This window comes from Aotus nancymaae, unplaced genomic scaffold, assembly GCF_030222135.1.
Source record: "Aotus nancymaae isolate 86718 unplaced genomic scaffold, 86718_ANA_hifiasm-v0.15.2.pri h1tg000028l, whole genome shotgun sequence".
Taxonomy (NCBI): domain Eukaryota; kingdom Metazoa; phylum Chordata; class Mammalia; order Primates; family Aotidae; genus Aotus; species Aotus nancymaae.
Genome location: NW_026988441.1, coordinates 34,410,133 through 34,427,967, shown reverse-complemented (window position 1 = coordinate 34,427,967; position 17,835 = coordinate 34,410,133). Strand labels below are relative to the sequence as shown.

General features: G+C 53.6%; 1 protein-coding gene across 6 annotated transcripts in view; it reads left to right on the top strand.

Annotated features, from left to right (window-relative positions):
* The window catches only part of PDE4A (phosphodiesterase 4A), a 43,150-nt gene extending 27,211 nt beyond the window's left edge, over positions 1–15,939 (top strand). For 5 of the 6 annotated variants that reach the window (XM_064381883.1, XM_064381882.1, XM_021676653.2 and 2 more), the window contains exons 7-15: positions 3,463–3,556; positions 6,240–6,463; positions 7,741–7,839; positions 7,937–8,101; positions 9,955–10,054; positions 10,301–10,455; positions 10,652–10,774; positions 12,565–12,747; positions 14,942–15,939. In XM_064381883.1, coding sequence (XP_064237953.1) covers positions 3,463–3,556; positions 6,240–6,463; positions 7,741–7,839; positions 7,937–8,101; positions 9,955–10,054; positions 10,301–10,455; positions 10,652–10,774; positions 12,565–12,747; positions 14,942–15,649 — 1,851 coding nt within the window. In that variant the 3' untranslated portion in view covers positions 15,650–15,939. Of the gene's footprint in view, positions 1–233; positions 1,980–3,462; positions 3,557–6,239; positions 6,464–7,740; positions 7,840–7,936; positions 8,102–9,954; positions 10,055–10,300; positions 10,456–10,651; positions 10,775–12,564; positions 12,748–14,941 lie in introns of those variants that run through there. The other variant, XM_012435977.3, reaches the window with a different exon arrangement.
* Positions 15,940–17,835: the final 1,896 nt, after the last annotated feature.

The window sequence follows — 17,835 nt, the reverse complement described above, 5'->3', positions numbered from 1 at the left end:
TGTGGGCAGAGATAGCTACTGGGCGTGGCTGATTAGGGCAGGGCCAATCTCTGGATGGGGCTGGTGGGGATCGGCCTTATGGGTGCAGCCAACCACTAGGTTGGGCCTGTAGGCGAGGCCAACTATTGGGCATGGCTCATGAGGGCGGGGTCAATCTCTGGGTAGGGGCTATGGGATGGGGTCAGTCCCTGGGTGAGGTCAGTCTCTGGGTGGGGCCAATCCTTGGGCGGCAGCTTCAAGCCTTGAAGCTCCTGTAGATTCCGACTTTCCCCAGGGCTGGAGGAGCCTAGTGTGTGTTGGGGGGTGTGTCTGCCGGGTTGTACAGATGTCAGTAGGTGACCGATTCCGTTGGGGGGTTTTATGCTTTTATGGTCTGTGGGGGTGTATCTGTGGCTGTGGGTCTGTGTAGCTGCTGGTCTATTGGCTACGCATCTGCAGTGCTGGTGTTTTGGGAGTGGACTCTAAGGAGTGGCACGCCATTGTGTACCTGTGGAAGGTGTATGGGTGTGCACGGTGATTATGCAGGGCTGTAGGTATGTGGGGCTGTACCAGAGGGATGCGCATGTCTGCAGAGGAGAGTTGGACCAGATGGGAATCTGAGTGTGTAGCTCTGTGTGTTTGTGAATGTGTGTGTGTTTGCAGGGCTGCAGGGGTGAGTGCACGGCCCCCATGTACAGTTGTGCAGACTGTGCACTGCACAACCCCAGGGGACACCATTCAGAAAACAGGCAGTATGTGTGAGTGATGCGTGTGAGTGATGCTTCCTGGAGTTGGAGAGAGTGGTAGCAGCCCTTGTGGGTGGGTGTGTATCAAGACATGATCTGGAGGTGGGAGTGTCTTTGTTGGGGGGGGTGCTTACATTGGTGGGTGGAGGCTTGTATGGGAACATACCAGTCCGAGGACGATTGTGTCCCTGAGGGTGGGCCAAGCATCTGAAATGTGGCTGTGTCTCTGGGTGTGGGTCTAAGGGTGTTTCTGCGTGAGTGAATGGTGTGTGAGTGAGTGTGTGTGTGTGTGAATTTTTGCATCTGTGAGTGTATATGCTTATGGATTTGTCAGGGTATGTTTGTGTCCAAGGGCAATGGGTATTCGCAATGGTTGAAAAGTGTGTCTGTGGGTGTGCCTAGTGTGTGTCTGTAAGTGTGGCTGGCATCAGCGTCTGTCCCTAGATGTGGGTCTGTGCCCTTGGATGGGGCGTGTCTGGAGGCATCTGCTATATGCTCAGCTGTGGACCTATAAATGTGTTGGACATCTGAGTTGTCACTGCCTCGGGTGTGTGTGTATGCTAAGTAAGTGTACAACACATTTGGGTATCTGTGTGTATTCGAATGTCAAGTGCCTGGATGTGTGTGGGTGTCCCTGGAAGGTGTGTCTCAGGGTGTTTGTACGTCTGTGAGTGTACAGTGGGTGTGTGTTTCTGTCTCTGGGTTTGTCCATGGAAGGGATGAGTCCTCACAGGGACAGCCCACCTGGGTCTGGCTGAGGCCCGTGGGGCTCTGATGCCCCTTTAATGCCCCCCCACCCCCAGCACCACCTGACATCCCATGCAGCCTGCCAGTGCTGCAGTGAGCACACACGCACGCACACGGGTGCACACAAGGAGCTCTGCAGCCTCCTCCTCCTGGGACCCTTGCCCTCCTCCCTCCCATGGGCACGGACCCCCCACCGCCTCCACCCACCGCTGCGTGGGGGCCTACTGGGGCCCAGGGCTGGCGGACCATGTAACCAGGGCTGCCGCCGGGAGCGCGGAGGGGAAGGGAGCCCCCAGCCCTGCTGGGCCGGCCCAGGCCCCTCCGCGGCTCCCCCTTCCACTACCCACCTGCCCGGCACCCCCTCCCGGGTGGTCGTCAACCCTGGGACTCCCCAAGCCCAGCCTCTGTGTGCAGCAGCCCCAGGTGGGCTAAGTCTCCAAGATGCCCTTGGTGGATTTCTTCTGCGAGACCTGCTCCAAGCCGTGGCTGGTGGGCTGGTGGGACCAGGTAGGAGAGTGCAGGGTAGTGGGTGTGCAGGCATCCCGGCCAGCTGGGCCCCTGGTGTGGGCTTGTGTGTGTAGCTGTGCACGTGTGTGGCCTGGAGATGAAGCCTTGTGACAGTCTCTGTGTGTGGCCAGGGCTGGGCGTGGATGGCGGGTGACTGGGGGTGTGTGACTCTCCCTGGGGGGGGACTGTGGGTCCCTCACTGGGTGTGACTGTGTCAGTGCCTGGATGTGTGTGTGTGTCTGCCTGACTGTAGGTTTGTTTGCCTGGGTCACCGTGTGGCCCCGTCTGAGATCATCTGGCTTGGACCATGGTGTCGTGTGTTGGGCTGTGTGTCTGAGCCCAGAGCTGCCTGATATTTCGGGGACATGTGACCCCAAATGTCAGTGACTACCTTATTTTGCATACCCTTTGATCTGTGTGTCTGGGCTGTGTGACGCTGTGTAGGACTGAAAGCCTATGACTGTGTGTGTGGTTATGTGAGATTTTGTGGGTCCATCTTGTGTGGATGTGTGTCTCTGTACTCAGGGTCTCTGGGTGGCACCGGGAGGAGGGTGTGCCCTGTCCCAGCATGAGCCATGCAGGCTCACCCCTCCTGCCAAGTGTCCCTTGTGCCTCCCTAGACAGAGTCTGCTCTTGCTTTTGGGGTGCTGTGGCAGAGCTTGGGGGTGGGGCGCCAATGCCCTTTCTCCTCTGTGTACAATGTCACAGCAGAGGCCTGTGCAGAGTAACATGGGGGGACCAGGAGGGGCCTCCAAGCCAGGTTTTGGGTATATTCCGTTCATCTGTACATCTGTCTACCTCTCTGGGGTTGGGGGAGAGGGGGCTATGATGGCAACACCCCTCCCCCTCCCCTGAATGATCAAACTGGGATTTCCTTAGCTCACCATTCTCCCCTGCCCTGGCCAAAGCTTTTTATACCCCAGAGTTTGGGTACTATGTTCCCTTTTCCCAAACTGAGCTGCGGGCCAGGACCCAGGACCCCCAGGAATGGGGTCCGTGTCTGGGAAGACTTGCATCAGGTGCAGCTCTGGGAAGGCAGGGGTTAAGGGGCCTTCGCTTGCCCCCCTTTTCCCCAGCCCAGCAGCTGGTTGGAAGGGGAGTTGCTAAGGAGACTCCCATCGCCATGGCAACGGGATTCTCCTGCTTCCCCATTGGCTCCCTGTTAGGCAGGAGCCCCTCCCTTCCACAGGTGCCCCTCTGGCTCCTCCTTGGGGGGAATGGGGAGGGGAGCCCCTCTTTCCTCAGGCAGGAAGGGTTGTGCTGATCATGACTCCCCAAACCTGGGGACCTCCATCCAGAGCTGGGAGGAGAGGAAGGGCTGACCCCACCCCCCTAGTAGCCTCACAGGGGCTCTGTTGGCTGAGCAGAAAAATAGGAGTAGGAGGGACTCATGGGGTCTTCAGGCATTCTCGGGAAAGACTGACACCCTCCCCACCACTGTGCTTCCCCCATCATTTCTTCCTTGTTGACTCCTTCACCTTAGTTCAAGAGGATGTTGAACCGTGAACTCACACACCTGTCAGAAATGAGCAGGTCAGGAAACCAGGTCTCAGAGTACATTTCCACAACATTCCTGGGTGAGTGAGGGGCAGCAGGTGGGATTGGTGGGGGGGACCCCTGGGGTAGAGAGGGGGCTGCCCCTGACCTTGGGTCCTGTTGCTCACGTTTTTCCAGGGACTCTGACCCTCAACTCCCCAAAGGTCAAAGTCACTCTATCCAAGTGCCCCTCACTCCTGATGCCCCCAAACTCTGTGAAACCCCCAACTTCTATAGAACCCAACATTTGAAATCATCTGTGAACTTAAAACCCTTCTAAACTTTAAAAAGCCTCCAGGGGCTAGGCATGGTGTCTCATGCCTGTAATCTCAAAACTTTGGGAGGCAGAGGCTGGCAGATCACTTGAGATCAGGAGTTTGAGACCTGCCTGGATAGCATGGTGAAACCTGGTCTCTACTAAAAATAAAAAAATTGGCTGGGCGCAGTGGCTCATGCCTGTGATCCCAACACTTTGGGAGGCCGAGGTAGGTGGATCACCTGAGGTCTGGAGTTCAAGACAAGCCTGGCCAACATGGTGAGACCCCATCTCTACTAAAAATACAAAAAATTAGCTGAGTGTGGTGGTGTGTGCCTGTAATCCCAGCTATTCGGGAGGCTGAGGCAGGAGAATTGCATGAACCCGGGGGGGGGCGAAGGTTGCAGTGAGCCGAGACCTCGCCATTGCACTCTGGCCTGGGAAATAGAGTAGGACTCCGTCTCAAAAACAAACAAACAAACAAGACAAGCAAACAAAAAACCTCTGTGTCTTAAGTGCTGACTTGAATCCAGGAGGCAGAGGTTGCAGTGAGCCGAGATCTCACCACTGCACTCCAGCCTGGGTGACATAGCCAGACTCTGTCTCAAAAGATAAGAAAAGCCGGGCGCGGTGGCTCACGCCTGTAATCCCAGCACTTTGGGAGGCCGAGGCGGGTGGATCACGAGGTCAAGAGATCGAGACCATCCTGGTCAACATGGTGAAACCCTGTCTCTACTGAAAATACAAAAATTAGCTGGGCATGGTAGCACGTGCCTGTAATCCCAGCTACTCAGGAGGCTGAGGCAGGAGAATTGCCTGAACCCAGGAGGCAGAGGTTGCAGTGAGCCGAGATCGCGCCATTGCACTCCAGCCTGGGTAACAAGAGCGAAACTCCGTCTCCAAAAAAAAAAAGATAAGAAAAAAAAAACCTCCAAGCTGAAAAGCCTCCTGAACTGAGTAGAACCCCACATTCAATAGACTTTCCAAACTTGGATTGTCTTCCCTCCAAACTCAGTAGACCCCCCAAATTCAAGAGAGATGCCCGAAGTCAGTAGAGTGCTCAAACGTAAGGGAAGTGCTGTGCTTCCAAGTCCATAAAGGCCCCCAAACTTTAGCAAACCTCCAAACTGAAAAACCCCCAAATTCAGTAGGATCCCCAAAGTTGGTATGACTCCCCCAATTCAGTAGACTCCCAAAATGTGAGAACCCTAATCTCTAGAAGGTTCTCAAGCTTAAGAACCTCTAAGAGGCAGAAAGAGGCGGCTCATGCCTGTAATCCCAGCACTTTGGGAAGCTGAGGCAAGAAGATTGCTTGAGCCCAGGAGTTCAAGACCAGCCTGGGCAACATAGTGAGACCCTGTCTCTACAAACAAATAAAAAAACTAGTTGGGCATGGTGGCATGTGCCTGTGGTCCCAGCTACTTGGGAGTCTAGGCAGGAGGATTACCTGAGGCCAGGAGGAACAGGCTGCAGTGAGACATGATTGCTTCACTGCCCTCCAGCCTGGGTGACAGAGCTGAGATCCTGTCTCAAAAAAACAAACAAAAACCTGTAAGATTCCTAATTCAGTGGAACCCCAAATGCACCAGAATACTCCAGATTCATTAGAACCCTTAAGCTCACGGGTACCTCAAAACCCTCTAGCTGAAGATGTCCCCCCAAACTCAGGATAATTTTATCCTTACAGTTTGTCATCATACCCCAAAGGCCCCCAAATTCAGGAGCTGCCCAGACAAGCTCAAGAAAAGTGTTGGGGCCGGGTATGATGGCTCACGCCTGTAATTCCAGCACTTTGGAAAACCGAGGTGAACGGATCACTTGAGGTCAGGAGTTCAAGATCAGCCTGGCCAAAATGGTGAAACCCTGTCTCTACTAAAATACAAAAATTTGCTGGCATGGTGGCACACACCTGTAATCCCAGCTACTTGGGAGGTTGAGGAAGGAAAATCATTGAACCCGGGAGGCAGAGGCTGCAGTGAACCAGAGATCTTGCCACTGCACTCCAGAACGGGAGTGACAGAACGGGACTCTGTCTCAAAAAAAAAAAAAAGTGTTGGGAATTTCCAGTGCTCCCATCAGTGAGGGTGGGGTGTGTCTTTGTGTTCTGAGAATCCAGCCAATGGGAGCATAGCATGCAAATGACCCCGATTAGGCCGGGTCATTGACTAGCTAGCTCAGTCAATGGGTGGCCTTGGCTGAGCTCTGGAAGCCCCTGAAAGCTCAGGAAAAGGGCTCCTGGGGCTGTCCCCCAGGCAGGCTGTGCCGAGATGGGCAGGGGGGCGGGGATGTGGAGCCAGAGACCGCCCTTCCCTTTCTCTTCCTGGTGATGTCCCCCGCCCCATCAGCACACTTGGCCCACATGCCAGAAGGGTTGAGCCTTCCCGGTAGGCGGTAGAGGGCTGAGGGATTAGGGAGCCTCCAGGGGTGGAGGGACTGTTCACACTTGTTCCCGACCCCATCTTCTGCAGACAAACAGAATGAAGTGGAGATCCCATCACCCACGATGAAGGAACGAGAAAAACAGCAAGTGCCAAGACCAAGACCCTCCCAGCCGCCCCCGCCCCCTGTACCACACTTACAGCCCATGTCCCAAATCACAGGGGTGAAAAAGTTGATGCATAGTAACAGCCTGAACAACTCTAACATTCCCCGATTTGGGGTGAAGACTGATCAAGAAGAGCTCCTGGCCCAAGTGGGTGGGGGTTCAGTAGGGGCAGGGCTGGAGGGGATGGTCTCCTGGGACCCCGAAAAAACTGGGCATTGGGTTATGTCTTAAGCCAAGTTTCCTAGAAGCAGAGCCTGAGATGAGGATTTGAGCCCATCTTGAGGCAAGCATGCTGGCTCTTTGTACCTCTGTATCATCCATTGCCTGGGGGCTGTCCCCAGGGGTAGATGTATCACCTCTTCTGTGTAGCTCCTGTTAGGGTTAGAGTCTTCTAGAAAAGCGGCCAGCCGTGAGCCTTAGCAGGCAACACTTCGAGCTGCAGAGGAATTGGTGTACAGACCAGTGACACTGATCCAGACTGCGCCCCCATAGTGTCCACAACAGTCCAGACCTGGGTTTCACTCCTAGCTCTTCCAGGGGACAGTGGAAGTGATTAATCTTTGGTGGCTCACTCAGCTGAGACTTATTGTAACCCTCTTTGAGCCACCTCCTCCAGTGAATCTTCCATTCAGTCACCTGACAGTTATTTATTTATTTATTTTGAGACGGAGTCTCGCTCCGTTGCCCAGGCTGGAGTGCAATGGCGTGCTCTCGGCTCACCGCAACCTCCACCTCCTGGGTTCAAGCGATTCTCCTGCCTCAGCTTTCCAAAGTGCTGGGATTACAGGTGTGAGCCACCACACCCGGCTTAATTTTTGTATTTTTAGTAGAAATGGGGTTTCACCATATTAACCAGCCTGGTCTTGAACTCCTGGCCTCAAGTGATCCACCCACCTCAGCCTCCCAAAGTGCTGGGATTACAGGTGTGAGCCACCACACCCAGCCAACTGTTGTTTATTAAGCAGCTACTATGTGCTAGCCCTTTTTTGGATTCTGGAGCAACATGGAAAATAAGCCCCTCTTCTTTTCTCCCTTGGGGCTTGTGAACAGCTTAGCTAAGAAACAGCTGTGCTAGGGCCAGTTGTGCTGGGTTTCCATCCTGGCTTTGCCACTTATGAGCTGCACGATCTTGGAGAAGTCACATCGCTTCTCTGAGGCTTGGTTCCTTCACCTGCCAAATGAGATCAAGTGCTAAGAGCAATACTTGGCAGACCATAAGTGCTCAAAAGACAGTGGCTATGATTGCTTTTGTTATTTTGCAGCCCAGTAGGACGAGGGCAGTACATTCTGTACTGTTGAACCTGTCACCTACTGGGTGAGCACTAATGGTGCTTCCCTTCAGACCAAGGCTCAAACTCCTAGGAAATGTTCTCCAGAGCCCTGGGCCTTACAGGCTCCTGACCTCTGGCCTCCGTCTCCACCAGGAACTGGAGAACCTGAACAAATGGGGCCTGAACATCTTTTGTGTGTCGGATTACGCCGGAGGGCGCTCTCTCACCTGCATCATGTACATGATATTCCAGGTGATGGGGACAGCCGGGAGTGGGCCCGGGTGAGAGGGGCTCAGAGCTGGGCGTTGGGGGCCGGCGGAGGTCACCACCCTGCCCCTGCCTGCTTCAGGAGCGGGACCTGCTGAAGAAATTCCGCATCCCTGTGGACACGATGGTAACATACATGCTGACGCTGGAGGATCACTACCACGCTGACGTAGCCTACCACAACAGCCTGCATGCAGCCGACGTGCTGCAGTCCACCCACGTACTGCTGGCCACGCCTGCCCTAGATGTTAGTGTCTGTCCTGTCTCCAGGTCCCCGTCTCTCTTTGTGACTGTCTCTTCAGACTTCTGTGTGTCTCTCTGACCCCGTGTCTCTGACTTCTATCTCTTTTTGCCCCCATTTCTCTCCTTTTTTTTTTTTTTTGAGACAGAATTTCGCTCTTGTTACCCAGGCTGGAGTGCACTGGCGTGATCTCGACTCACTGCAACCTCTGCCTCCTGGGTTCAAGCAATTCTCCTGCCTCAGCCTTTGCAAGTACCTGGGACTACAGGCACGCGCCACCATGCCCAGCTAATTTTTGTAGTTTTTTAGTAGAGATGGGGTTTCACCGTGTTGACCAGGACAGTCTCGATCTCTTGACCTCGTGATCCACCTGCTTCGGCCTCCCAAAGTGCTGGGATTATAGGCGTGAGCCACCACACCTGGCCCCTCTCCTTTTTTTTTTTTTTTTTTTTTTTGAGAGGGAGTCTCACTCTGCTGCCCAGGTTGGAGTGCAGTGGCACAATCTCTGCAACCTTCACCTCTCAGGTTCTAGTGATTCTTCTGCCTCAGCCTGGAGCTACTGGTGCCTACCACCACACCCAGCTAATTTTTTTTTTTTTTTTTTTTGAGACAGGGTCTCATTCTGTTACCTAGGCTGGAGTATAGTGGCACGATCTTGGCTCACTGCAACCTCCGCCTCCCAGGTTCAAGCAATTCTCCTGCCTCAGCCTCCTGGGTAGCTGGGATTACAGGTGCACGCCACCATGCCTGGCTAATTTTTGTATTTTTAGTAGAGACAGGGTTTCACCATGTTGGTCAGGCTGGTCTTGAACTCCTGACCTCGTGATCTGCCTGCCTCTGCCTCCCAAAGTGCTGGGATGATAGGCATGAGCCACCATGCTCAGCCCCATTCTTCTCTTTAATCCTCATCTTTCCGTCCTAACTCCAACCCCCTAATCTTCCTTGTATCCCCCCGTCATCCTTTACCCTATCTCTTTTATCTCCATCATTCTTCTTTTTAAAAATCTCATTTATTTAAAAAAAAATGTTTTAGGCTGGGTGCGATGGCTCACACCTGTAATCCCAGCACTTTGGGAGGCCAAGGCAGGTGGATTACCTGAGGTCAGGAGTTCAAGACCAGCCTGGCTAACAGGGTGAAACGCTGTCTCTACTAAAAATACAAAAAATAGCTGGGTGTGGTGGCACATGCCTGTAATCCCAGCTACTTGGGAGGCTGAGGCAGGAGAATCGCTGGAACCCAGGAGGTGGAGGTTGCAGTGAGCCAAGATCACACCACTGCACTCCAGCCTGCAAGACAGGCTGGAAAAAAAAAGGTTTAGGAAGTATAGTACATATACACCATAGAATACTATGCAGCCTAAAAAGGAACAAGATCCTGTCCTTTGCAGGGACATGGATGGAGCTGGAAGCTGTTATCCTCAGCAAACTAACGCAGGAATAGAAAACCAAACACCACATGTTCTCACTTATAAGTGGGAGCTGAACAATGAGAACACATGGACACAGGGAAGGGAACAACACACACTGGGGCCTGTCTGAGGCCAGAGGGGAGGGAGAGCATCAGGATAAATAGCTACTGTATGCAGGGCTTAACCCCTAGGTGATGGGTTGATAGGTGTAGCAAACCAACATGGCACACCTATGTAACAAACCTGCACGTCCTGCACATGTATCTCGTAACTTAAAATTAAATTTAAAACATTTTTGGGCTGGGCAGGATGGCCTCGAACTTCTGGCCTTAGAGTCCTAGACTCAAGCGATCCTCCCGCCTCAGCCTCCTAAGCAGCTGAGACTACAGGCACTCACTGCCATGCATGGCTTCAACTCTGTTATTCTAACGTCTGTCTCTCTGCTCCCAGGCAGTGTTCACGGACCTGGAGATTCTCGCTGCCCTCTTCGCAGCTGCCATCCACGATGTGGATCACCCTGGGGTCTCCAACCAGTTCCTCATCAACACCAGTGAGTGGCCCTCGCCAGGGGCGGGGCTGGCTGAGTTGGAGGCGGGGCTGGCTGAGTTGGAGGCGGGGCTGGAGGCGGGGCTGGCTGGGCTGGAGGCGGGGCCGGCCAGGCTGGGGAACAGCTGGCTGGGCTGTAGGCGGGGTTGGCCGAGCTGGGGAGGGGTTAGCTAGTTGCGGGTGGAGCTGGCCCTCCTGCGGCTGGGGCTGCACACGTGGGCCCTCCCCTGACCTCCGGGCCGGGCTGCAGATTCGGAGCTGGCACTCATGTACAACGATGAGTCGGTGCTCGAGAATCACCACCTGGCCGTGGGTTTCAAGCTGCTGCAGGAGGACAACTGCGACATCTTCCAGAACCTCAGCAAGCGCCAGCGGCAGAGCCTACGCAAGATGGTCATCGACATGGTGGGCGGGGCTGGGGCGGGTCGGAGCGGGAAAGGAAGCCTTGGAGTTGAGGGCTTTGGGAGGAATGGGTCCGAGTCCCAGAGGAACCCTCAACCTGTACAGAGCGGGAGGCTTCTACCTGGTGAAAACTTCAGAGGCCTGGGTCAGTCTGGGGGGCGGGCGTCAGCGGCCCCAGTGACGCCACCTTGCCCTGCAGGTGCTGGCCACGGACATGTCCAAGCACATGACCCTCCTGGCTGACCTGAAGACCATGGTGGAGACCAAGAAAGTGACCAGCTCGGGGGTCCTCCTGCTGGATAACTATTCTGACCGCATCCAGGTGCCCCCATGCCCCATCATCGAAGGAGGCAGGACACTCCCTCCACCACACCTTTAGGTCTGGGTAGCTAGCTGCCCCTTCCTCGGCCTCTTTCTTCAATGGGGCCCATCTTCCTATCTCTTTCTTTTTATAAAATTTATTTTTATTTACTTTGTATGATTAAAGGAGAGCTGGGGTCTCTCTTTGTCGCCCAGGCTGGTCTCAAACTCCTGAGCTGAAGTGATCCCCTCGTCTTGGCCTTGCAAAGTGCTGGGATAGCTGGCATGAGCCACCGCATCTGACCTCTTTCTTTCTGTCTGTCCCTTCCTCATCTTCACTTTCCCATCCCATCTCTTCTTCCCATCTCCCGCACCATTCCCTCCCATTTCTCCCAATTCCTCCTTTCTTCTCATCAACTCCTTCCAGGTCCCCTGTCCCTCTCCTTCACCATCTTCTCTTCCCTCACCCGCCTCTTGTCACCCCCCCATATTTTCTCCATCTCCCGCACACCTCTCCCTGCTACCTCCTCTATTCTTTCTTGTCCCCACCTCCTCTCCCCACTCCCCACTCCCCACACCCTCCCCAGGTGGGAGCTAAGAAAGCCTGAGAGTTAGGTTTGGTGGCTCACACCTATAATCTCAACTACTACGGGCCGGGCGCGGTGGCTCATGCCTGTAATCCCAGCACTTTGGGAGGCCGAGGCAGGTGGATCATGAGGTCAAGAGATCGAGACCATCCTGGTCAACATGGTGAAACCCTGTCTCTACTAAAAATACAAAAAATTAGCTGGGCACTGTGGCGCGTGCCTGTAATCCCAGCTACTCAGGAGGCTGAGGCAGGAGAATTGCCTGAACCCAGGAGGCAGAGGTTGCGGTGAGCCAAGATCGCACCATTGCACTCCAGCCTGGGTAACAAGAGCGAAACTCCATCTAAAAAAAAAAAAAAAAAAAATCTCAACTACTGAGCCTGAGGCAGGAGGACTGTTTGAGGCCAGTAGTTTGAGTCCAGCTAGAGCGACCTTGCAAGGTCCCATTTCTTTCTTTCTTTCTTTCTTTCTTTCTTCTTTCTTTCTTTTCTTTCTTAGACCTGGTTTCTCTCTGTTACCCAGCCTGGAGTGGAGGGATCTCGGATCTCTGCAACCTCTGCCTCCTGGGCTCAAGCAATTCTCCTGCTTCAGCCTCTGGAGTAGCTGGGATTGCAGGCACCCACCACCAGACCTGGCTGATTTTTGTATTTTTAGTAGAGATGGGGTTTCGCTATGTTAGCAAGGCTGATCTTGAACGCCTGACCTCACGTGATTTACCCACCTCGGCTTCCCAAAGTGCTGGAATTACAGGCTTGAGCCACTGTGCCAGGAGGCCCCATTTCTTTTTTTTTTTTCTCCTGAGACAGAGTCTTGCTCTGTTGCCCAGGCTGGAGTGCAGTGGTGCAATCTCGCCTCACTGCAACCTCTGCCTCCTGAGTTCAAGCAATTCTCCTACCTTAGCCTCTGGAGTAGCTGAGAATATAGGAATGTGCCACCAGGCTGAGCTAATTTTTGTATTTTAAGTAGAGACAGGGTTTCACCATGTTAGCCAGGCTGGTCTTGAACTCCTGACCTCATGATCCACCTGCCTTGGCCTTTCAAAGTGCTGGCATTACAGGCATGCACCTCCGCCTGGCCCCATTTCTTTCTTTTTTTCTTTTTTTGAGATGAAGTCTTGCTTTGTCACCCAGGCCCCCATTTCTTAAGAAAGAAAGAATGCCTGAGGTCTCAGCCTGGGACACAGGCACAAGCTCTGAAGGTTCCCCTGTCCACTGACCCCCTGCAGGTCCTCCGGAACATGGTCCACTGTGCAGACCTCAGCAACCCCACCAAGCCACTGGAGCTGTACCGCCAGTGGACAGACCGAATCATGGCCGAGTTCTTCCAGCAGGGTGACCGCGAGCGGGAGCGTGGCATGGAAATCAGCCCCATGTGCGACAAGCACACAGCCTCCGTGGAGAAGTCTCAGGTACAGGCTCAGGGCATTGACAGATGGATGCGGACAGGGCAGGTCTCCCCAGCCCATCTTGGCCTGAAGTTTGGAGGTCCAGGAGCCCCTCCTGCGCCTCTCCACAATGCCAAGTTTTCCTGTTTGTTTTTCTTTCCTTTTTTTAATTTGAGACGGAATTTCACTCTGTTGCCCAGGCTGGAGTGCAATGGTGCGATCTCAGCTCACTGCAACCTCCACCTCCCGGGTTCAGGTGATTCTCCTGCCTCAGCCTTCGAGTAGCTGGAATTACAGGCTCGTGCCACTGTACTTGGCTAATTTTTGCCGTCTGATCTTGAACTCCTGACCTCATGATCCACCCACCTCAGCCTCCCAAAGAGCTGGGATTACAGGCATGAGCCACCTTGCCCTACCCTTCTCCAGTTTATATCCTCCCTGGTGAAACCCAACCATCTGAGTTTGATGACTTGGCTCTTCCAGACCTGGGTTTCTAGGCCTCACCAAATGTTGACATTTGGGTGGATTTTTTTGTTTGTTTGTTTGAGATGGAGTTTTGCTCTTGTTGCCCAGGCTGGAGTGCAATGGCATGATCTTGGCTCTCCGCAACCTCTGCCTCCTAGATTCAAGTGATTCTCCTGGCTCAACCTCCCAAGTAACTGGGATTACAAGCATGTGCCACCATGCCCGGCTAATTTATTTTCTTTTCTTTCTTTCTTTCTTAATTTTTGAGATGGAGTCTCACTCTGTCGCCCAGGCTGGAGTGCAGTGGCAAGATCTCATCTCATGCAACCTCTACCTCCCAGGTTCAAGTGATTCTCCTGCCTCAGCCTCCCAAGTATCTGGTACTACAGGCATGTGCCACCATGCCTGGCTAATTTTTTGTATTTTTAGTACAGACAGGGTTTCACTGTGTTAACCAGGATGGTCTCGATCTCCTAATCTCATGATCCACCCACCTTGTCCTCCCAAAGTGCTGAGATTACAGGCATGAGCCACCATGCCTAGCCTAATTTTGTATTTTTAGTAGAGACGGAGTTTCTCCATGTTGGTCAGGCTGGTCTTGAACTCCCCACCTCAGATGATCCGCCCACGTTGGCCTCCAAAAAATGCTGGGATTACAGGCATGAGCCACCAGGCACGGCAGGGTGGATTATTTTTTGTGCTAGGAGCTGCCCTGGGTATTATAGGGTTTTTAGCAGAATCTCTGGTCTCCACCCACTAGATGCCAGAAGCATCACCCCCACTCATTTGTAAAGACCAAAAATGTCTCCAGACATTGCCTGATGTCCCCTGGGAGCGCAGAATCACTCTCTCACACACACACCCGTGGAAAACCAATTTTATACTCTTTATAATGTAGTTATTATGTTTATGGGCAACTTCACAGCAATAGTTTGTGGATTGAGCTTTTTTTTTTGAGACAGAGTCTTGCTCTTTTGCAGTGGCCCAATCTCAGCTCACTGCAACCTCCACCTCCTGGGTTCAATCAATTCTGCCTCAGCTTCCCGAATAGCTGGAATTGGATTTAGCTTATTAAAAAATAGGCCAGGTGCGGTGGTTCACACCTGTAATCCCAGCACTTTGGAAGGCTGACGCAGGTGGATCACTTGAGGTCAGGAGTTTGAGACCAGCCTGGGTGAACATGGCGAAACCGTGTCTCTACTAGAAATACAAAAATTAGCTAGGCGTGGTGCGGGTGCCTGTAATCTCAGCTACTCTGGAGGCTGAAGCAGGAAAATCATTTGAACCCAGGAGGCGGAGGTTGCAGTGAGCTGAGATCATACCACTGCACTTCAGCCTGGGCAACAGAGCAAGACTCAGTGTCAATAAAAAAAGAAAATGGCTGGGTCAAATGACATAAACATGGTTTTCTTTTTATTATTTATTTTGAGACAGTCTTGCTCTTTCCCCCCAGGCTGGAGTGTAGTGGCACCATCTCCTTGGTTCACTGCAACCTCCACCTCCCAGGTTCAAATGATTTCCAGCTAATTTTTGTATTTTTAGTAGAAACGCTATTTCACCATGCTGGCCAGGCTGGTCTCGAACTCCTGACCTCAAATGATCCGCCTGCCTCGGCCTCCCAAAGTGCTGGGACTACAGGCGTGAGCCATCGCGTCTGGCCCATGAGCATGTTTTTCATTTCATTAGCTCCCGCAACGTGGTGGTACCATCCACCCTGTAGACCACCCGTTCTTACGTTCTTCCCCTTTACCAGGTGGGTTTTATTGACTACATCGTGCACCCATTGTGGGAGACCTGGGCGGACCTCGTCCACCCAGATGCCCAGGAGATCCTGGACACGTTGGAGGACAACCGGGACTGGTACTACAGTGCCATCCGGCAGAGCCCATCGCCGCCACCCGAGGGGGAGTCAAGGGGGCTTGGCCACCCACCCCCGCCTGACAAATTTCAGTTTGAGCTGACGCTGGAGGAGGAAGAAGAGGAAGAAACATCAGTGGCCCAGGAGGCATTGACCTCGCAGGGATTGTCGGCAGCCGAGGGCGCTCTGGATGCAACCATGGCCACATCCCCAGCCAAGGAGTCATTGGAAGTCATGGCACAGGACACGCCCCTGGAGGCGGAGCTGGAGGAAGTGGATTTGACGCAGCAGGCAGAGTCCACGGGCAGTGCACCTGTGGCTCGGGATGAGTTCTCATCCCGGGAGGAATCCGTGGTTGCTGTAAGCCATGGCAGTCCCTCTGCCCTGTCTCTTCAAAGCCCCCTTCTCCCTGCCTGGAGGACCCTGTCTGTTTCAGAGGACGCCCCGGGCCTCCCGGGCCTCCCCTCCACGGCGGCCGAGGTGGAGGCCCAACGAGAGCACCAGGCTGCCAAGAGGGCTTGCAGTGCCTGCGCGGGGACATCTGGGGAGGAAACAGCACTCCCAGCTCCTGGTGGGTGGGGGTCAGGTGGAGACCCTACCTGATCCTCATACCTCCGTCCCTGTTCCCCTCCGCTCTTCCTCTCCTCCCCCCATCACCTCCTCTGCTGCCTCAAAGACTCTTGGCCCTCCTGAGAAAAAAGAAAACAGAAAAGTGGGGTTTTTTTTCTCTTTTCTTTTTTTCCCCTTTCCCCCCCGCCCCCACCCACGGGGACTTTTTTTGGAGGTGGGGGCTGGGGAACGAGGGGCTGAGGTCCCAGAAGGGATTTTATTTTTTTGAATTTTAATTGTAACATTTTTAGAAAAAGAACAAAAAAAAAAAAAAAAAAAAGAAACACAGCAACTGTAGATGCTCCTGTTCCTGGTTCCCTCTTTCCACCTCCAAACCCCTCCCCTCCCCTCATTGCCCCCCAAGTTCCAGGCTTAGTCTTCCAACCGCCTGGGCATCTCTACCTGGGCCCAGGCAGGCATGGGGTCTTCTTCTGGGCTTTTCTTCTGAATTTTAGAGGGTTTCTGGAACCCGGTCAGGAATAGCCATTCTAGGTGGGGCTGGGGCTGGGTGAGGGGCAGTCACTGTGGGAGGTCCCAGCTCCAGCCCCCCTCTGGTTTGCTGCCTCCTTTCACCCCTAAAAAAAGTCTTCCGCCTGATTTTGCACAATCCCGGCAATCCTGGCTAGGGAGTCAGGGAGCCAGGGAGTTAGTTGTTCACTTAGGATTCAGGGGGTGATGTGGAAGGGGGCGTGCACACCGCCAGCCTCAGGCCTGGGATTTGAGGGGGGTCCTAGACCTCCTCCACTCTCCATCCCCTCTCCCTTCCACTTTGGGTTCACTTTGAATTTTCTCCATTTTGGGGGGCGGTGGCTCTGATTCACACCCAGCTCCCCCCACTACCCCACTTCTAGCTGCTTCTCCTCTTGTTTCTGCCTTAATGATTCCCACAGCCACAGCAGAAGGGGTTGCAGTGGCTTCTGCCTGCACCTTGGGGTGAGGCAGGGCCAGGCGCCCAGAACCCCCATCCTGCCCACACCCACCTTTCCAGTGTCCTCCAGATCCCACCTTCCACACTCTGACCACAGCCCCCATCCTTTTGCCCTAGGAGGAAGCAATAATGGTGTATACCCTCATTCTCAGTCCTGGGCAACCCTTCCTTCCACCCCGGCACCAAAATAATTTCTCCTCCTTCCCTACCTTGCCAGGCCTCTCCCTCTCCCCCAGCTAGTCCCTGAGCAATATGGCAGACAGATACAAGGCCATTTTTCTCCAAGCCATGGGAGACTGTTTGAAAGGAAAGACCCCCTCTCTCCCTCCTCCCTCGCCCCTCAGCCTGGTTCTGCAGCTGGGCTGATCTCTTTCATCACCTGCCCCCCACCCAGTTCTGAGCACACGGTACTGTAGCCCCCAGTTCCTCCCTAGCCTTCCATCCGTCTGTCCACCCCAGGGGGAAGTAACCCCCCACACGCACTCCCTTGATGCTGTCTGTACAGGGTTCATATTTTGTAGCGAAAGTTGTTTCTGTCCCAGCCGGCGATCGGAGTGGGCCTTTTCTTTCTTTTCTTTTTGTTCATTCTTTTTTTTTTTTTTTTTTTGTACATACTGTAAGGTTGGTTTGTAAATTATTCTACAGAGGCAAAAAGGGAAAATAAAAACTTGTCCTTCCCTGGCTGATCCAGTCAGGAAGGTAGGGAAGGGGGCCTCCCATTGGGAGAGTCTCCGTTCCTGCTGTATTATACAAACTGTACCATAGTCCCGGGAAAAGGGTGGACTCACCGCTGTTGTTTTATGGGAAGTCGTGTCATCCTAGAGGTGGGGGCTGGGTAAAGCCTGTCCCCTCCCCCTTCCCCAGGAGCCACGGGGTGACCGGCGAGACAGACCCCACCCCCAAGCAGGGCTCCTCTCCCCAGGGTGGGCACAGGACCTCTGTAAGCTGCTTGTGTCTTGTCCACTTTGACGATCAGTCATTTGGTCCATTGATCAATAATCAATCTTCGATCTTGTCTCCAATTAAAACGAGGCTTTCACTGATTTTCCTGGTTGATGTGGCTTCATTCCCCATGTTATCAGTTGAGGCGTCTCCCCCGCTGCACCATCTGCCTGGGTTGGGGAGGGAGTTTCTGTCCCTACTCCTTCTCCAGCAGATGGAATTGTGAAGTAGAGCTCAGCCAAAGACAGTCCCCAAGTCTGAGTCGGGTTAAATTCAAACCATGCAGGGTATATATATATATATATATATA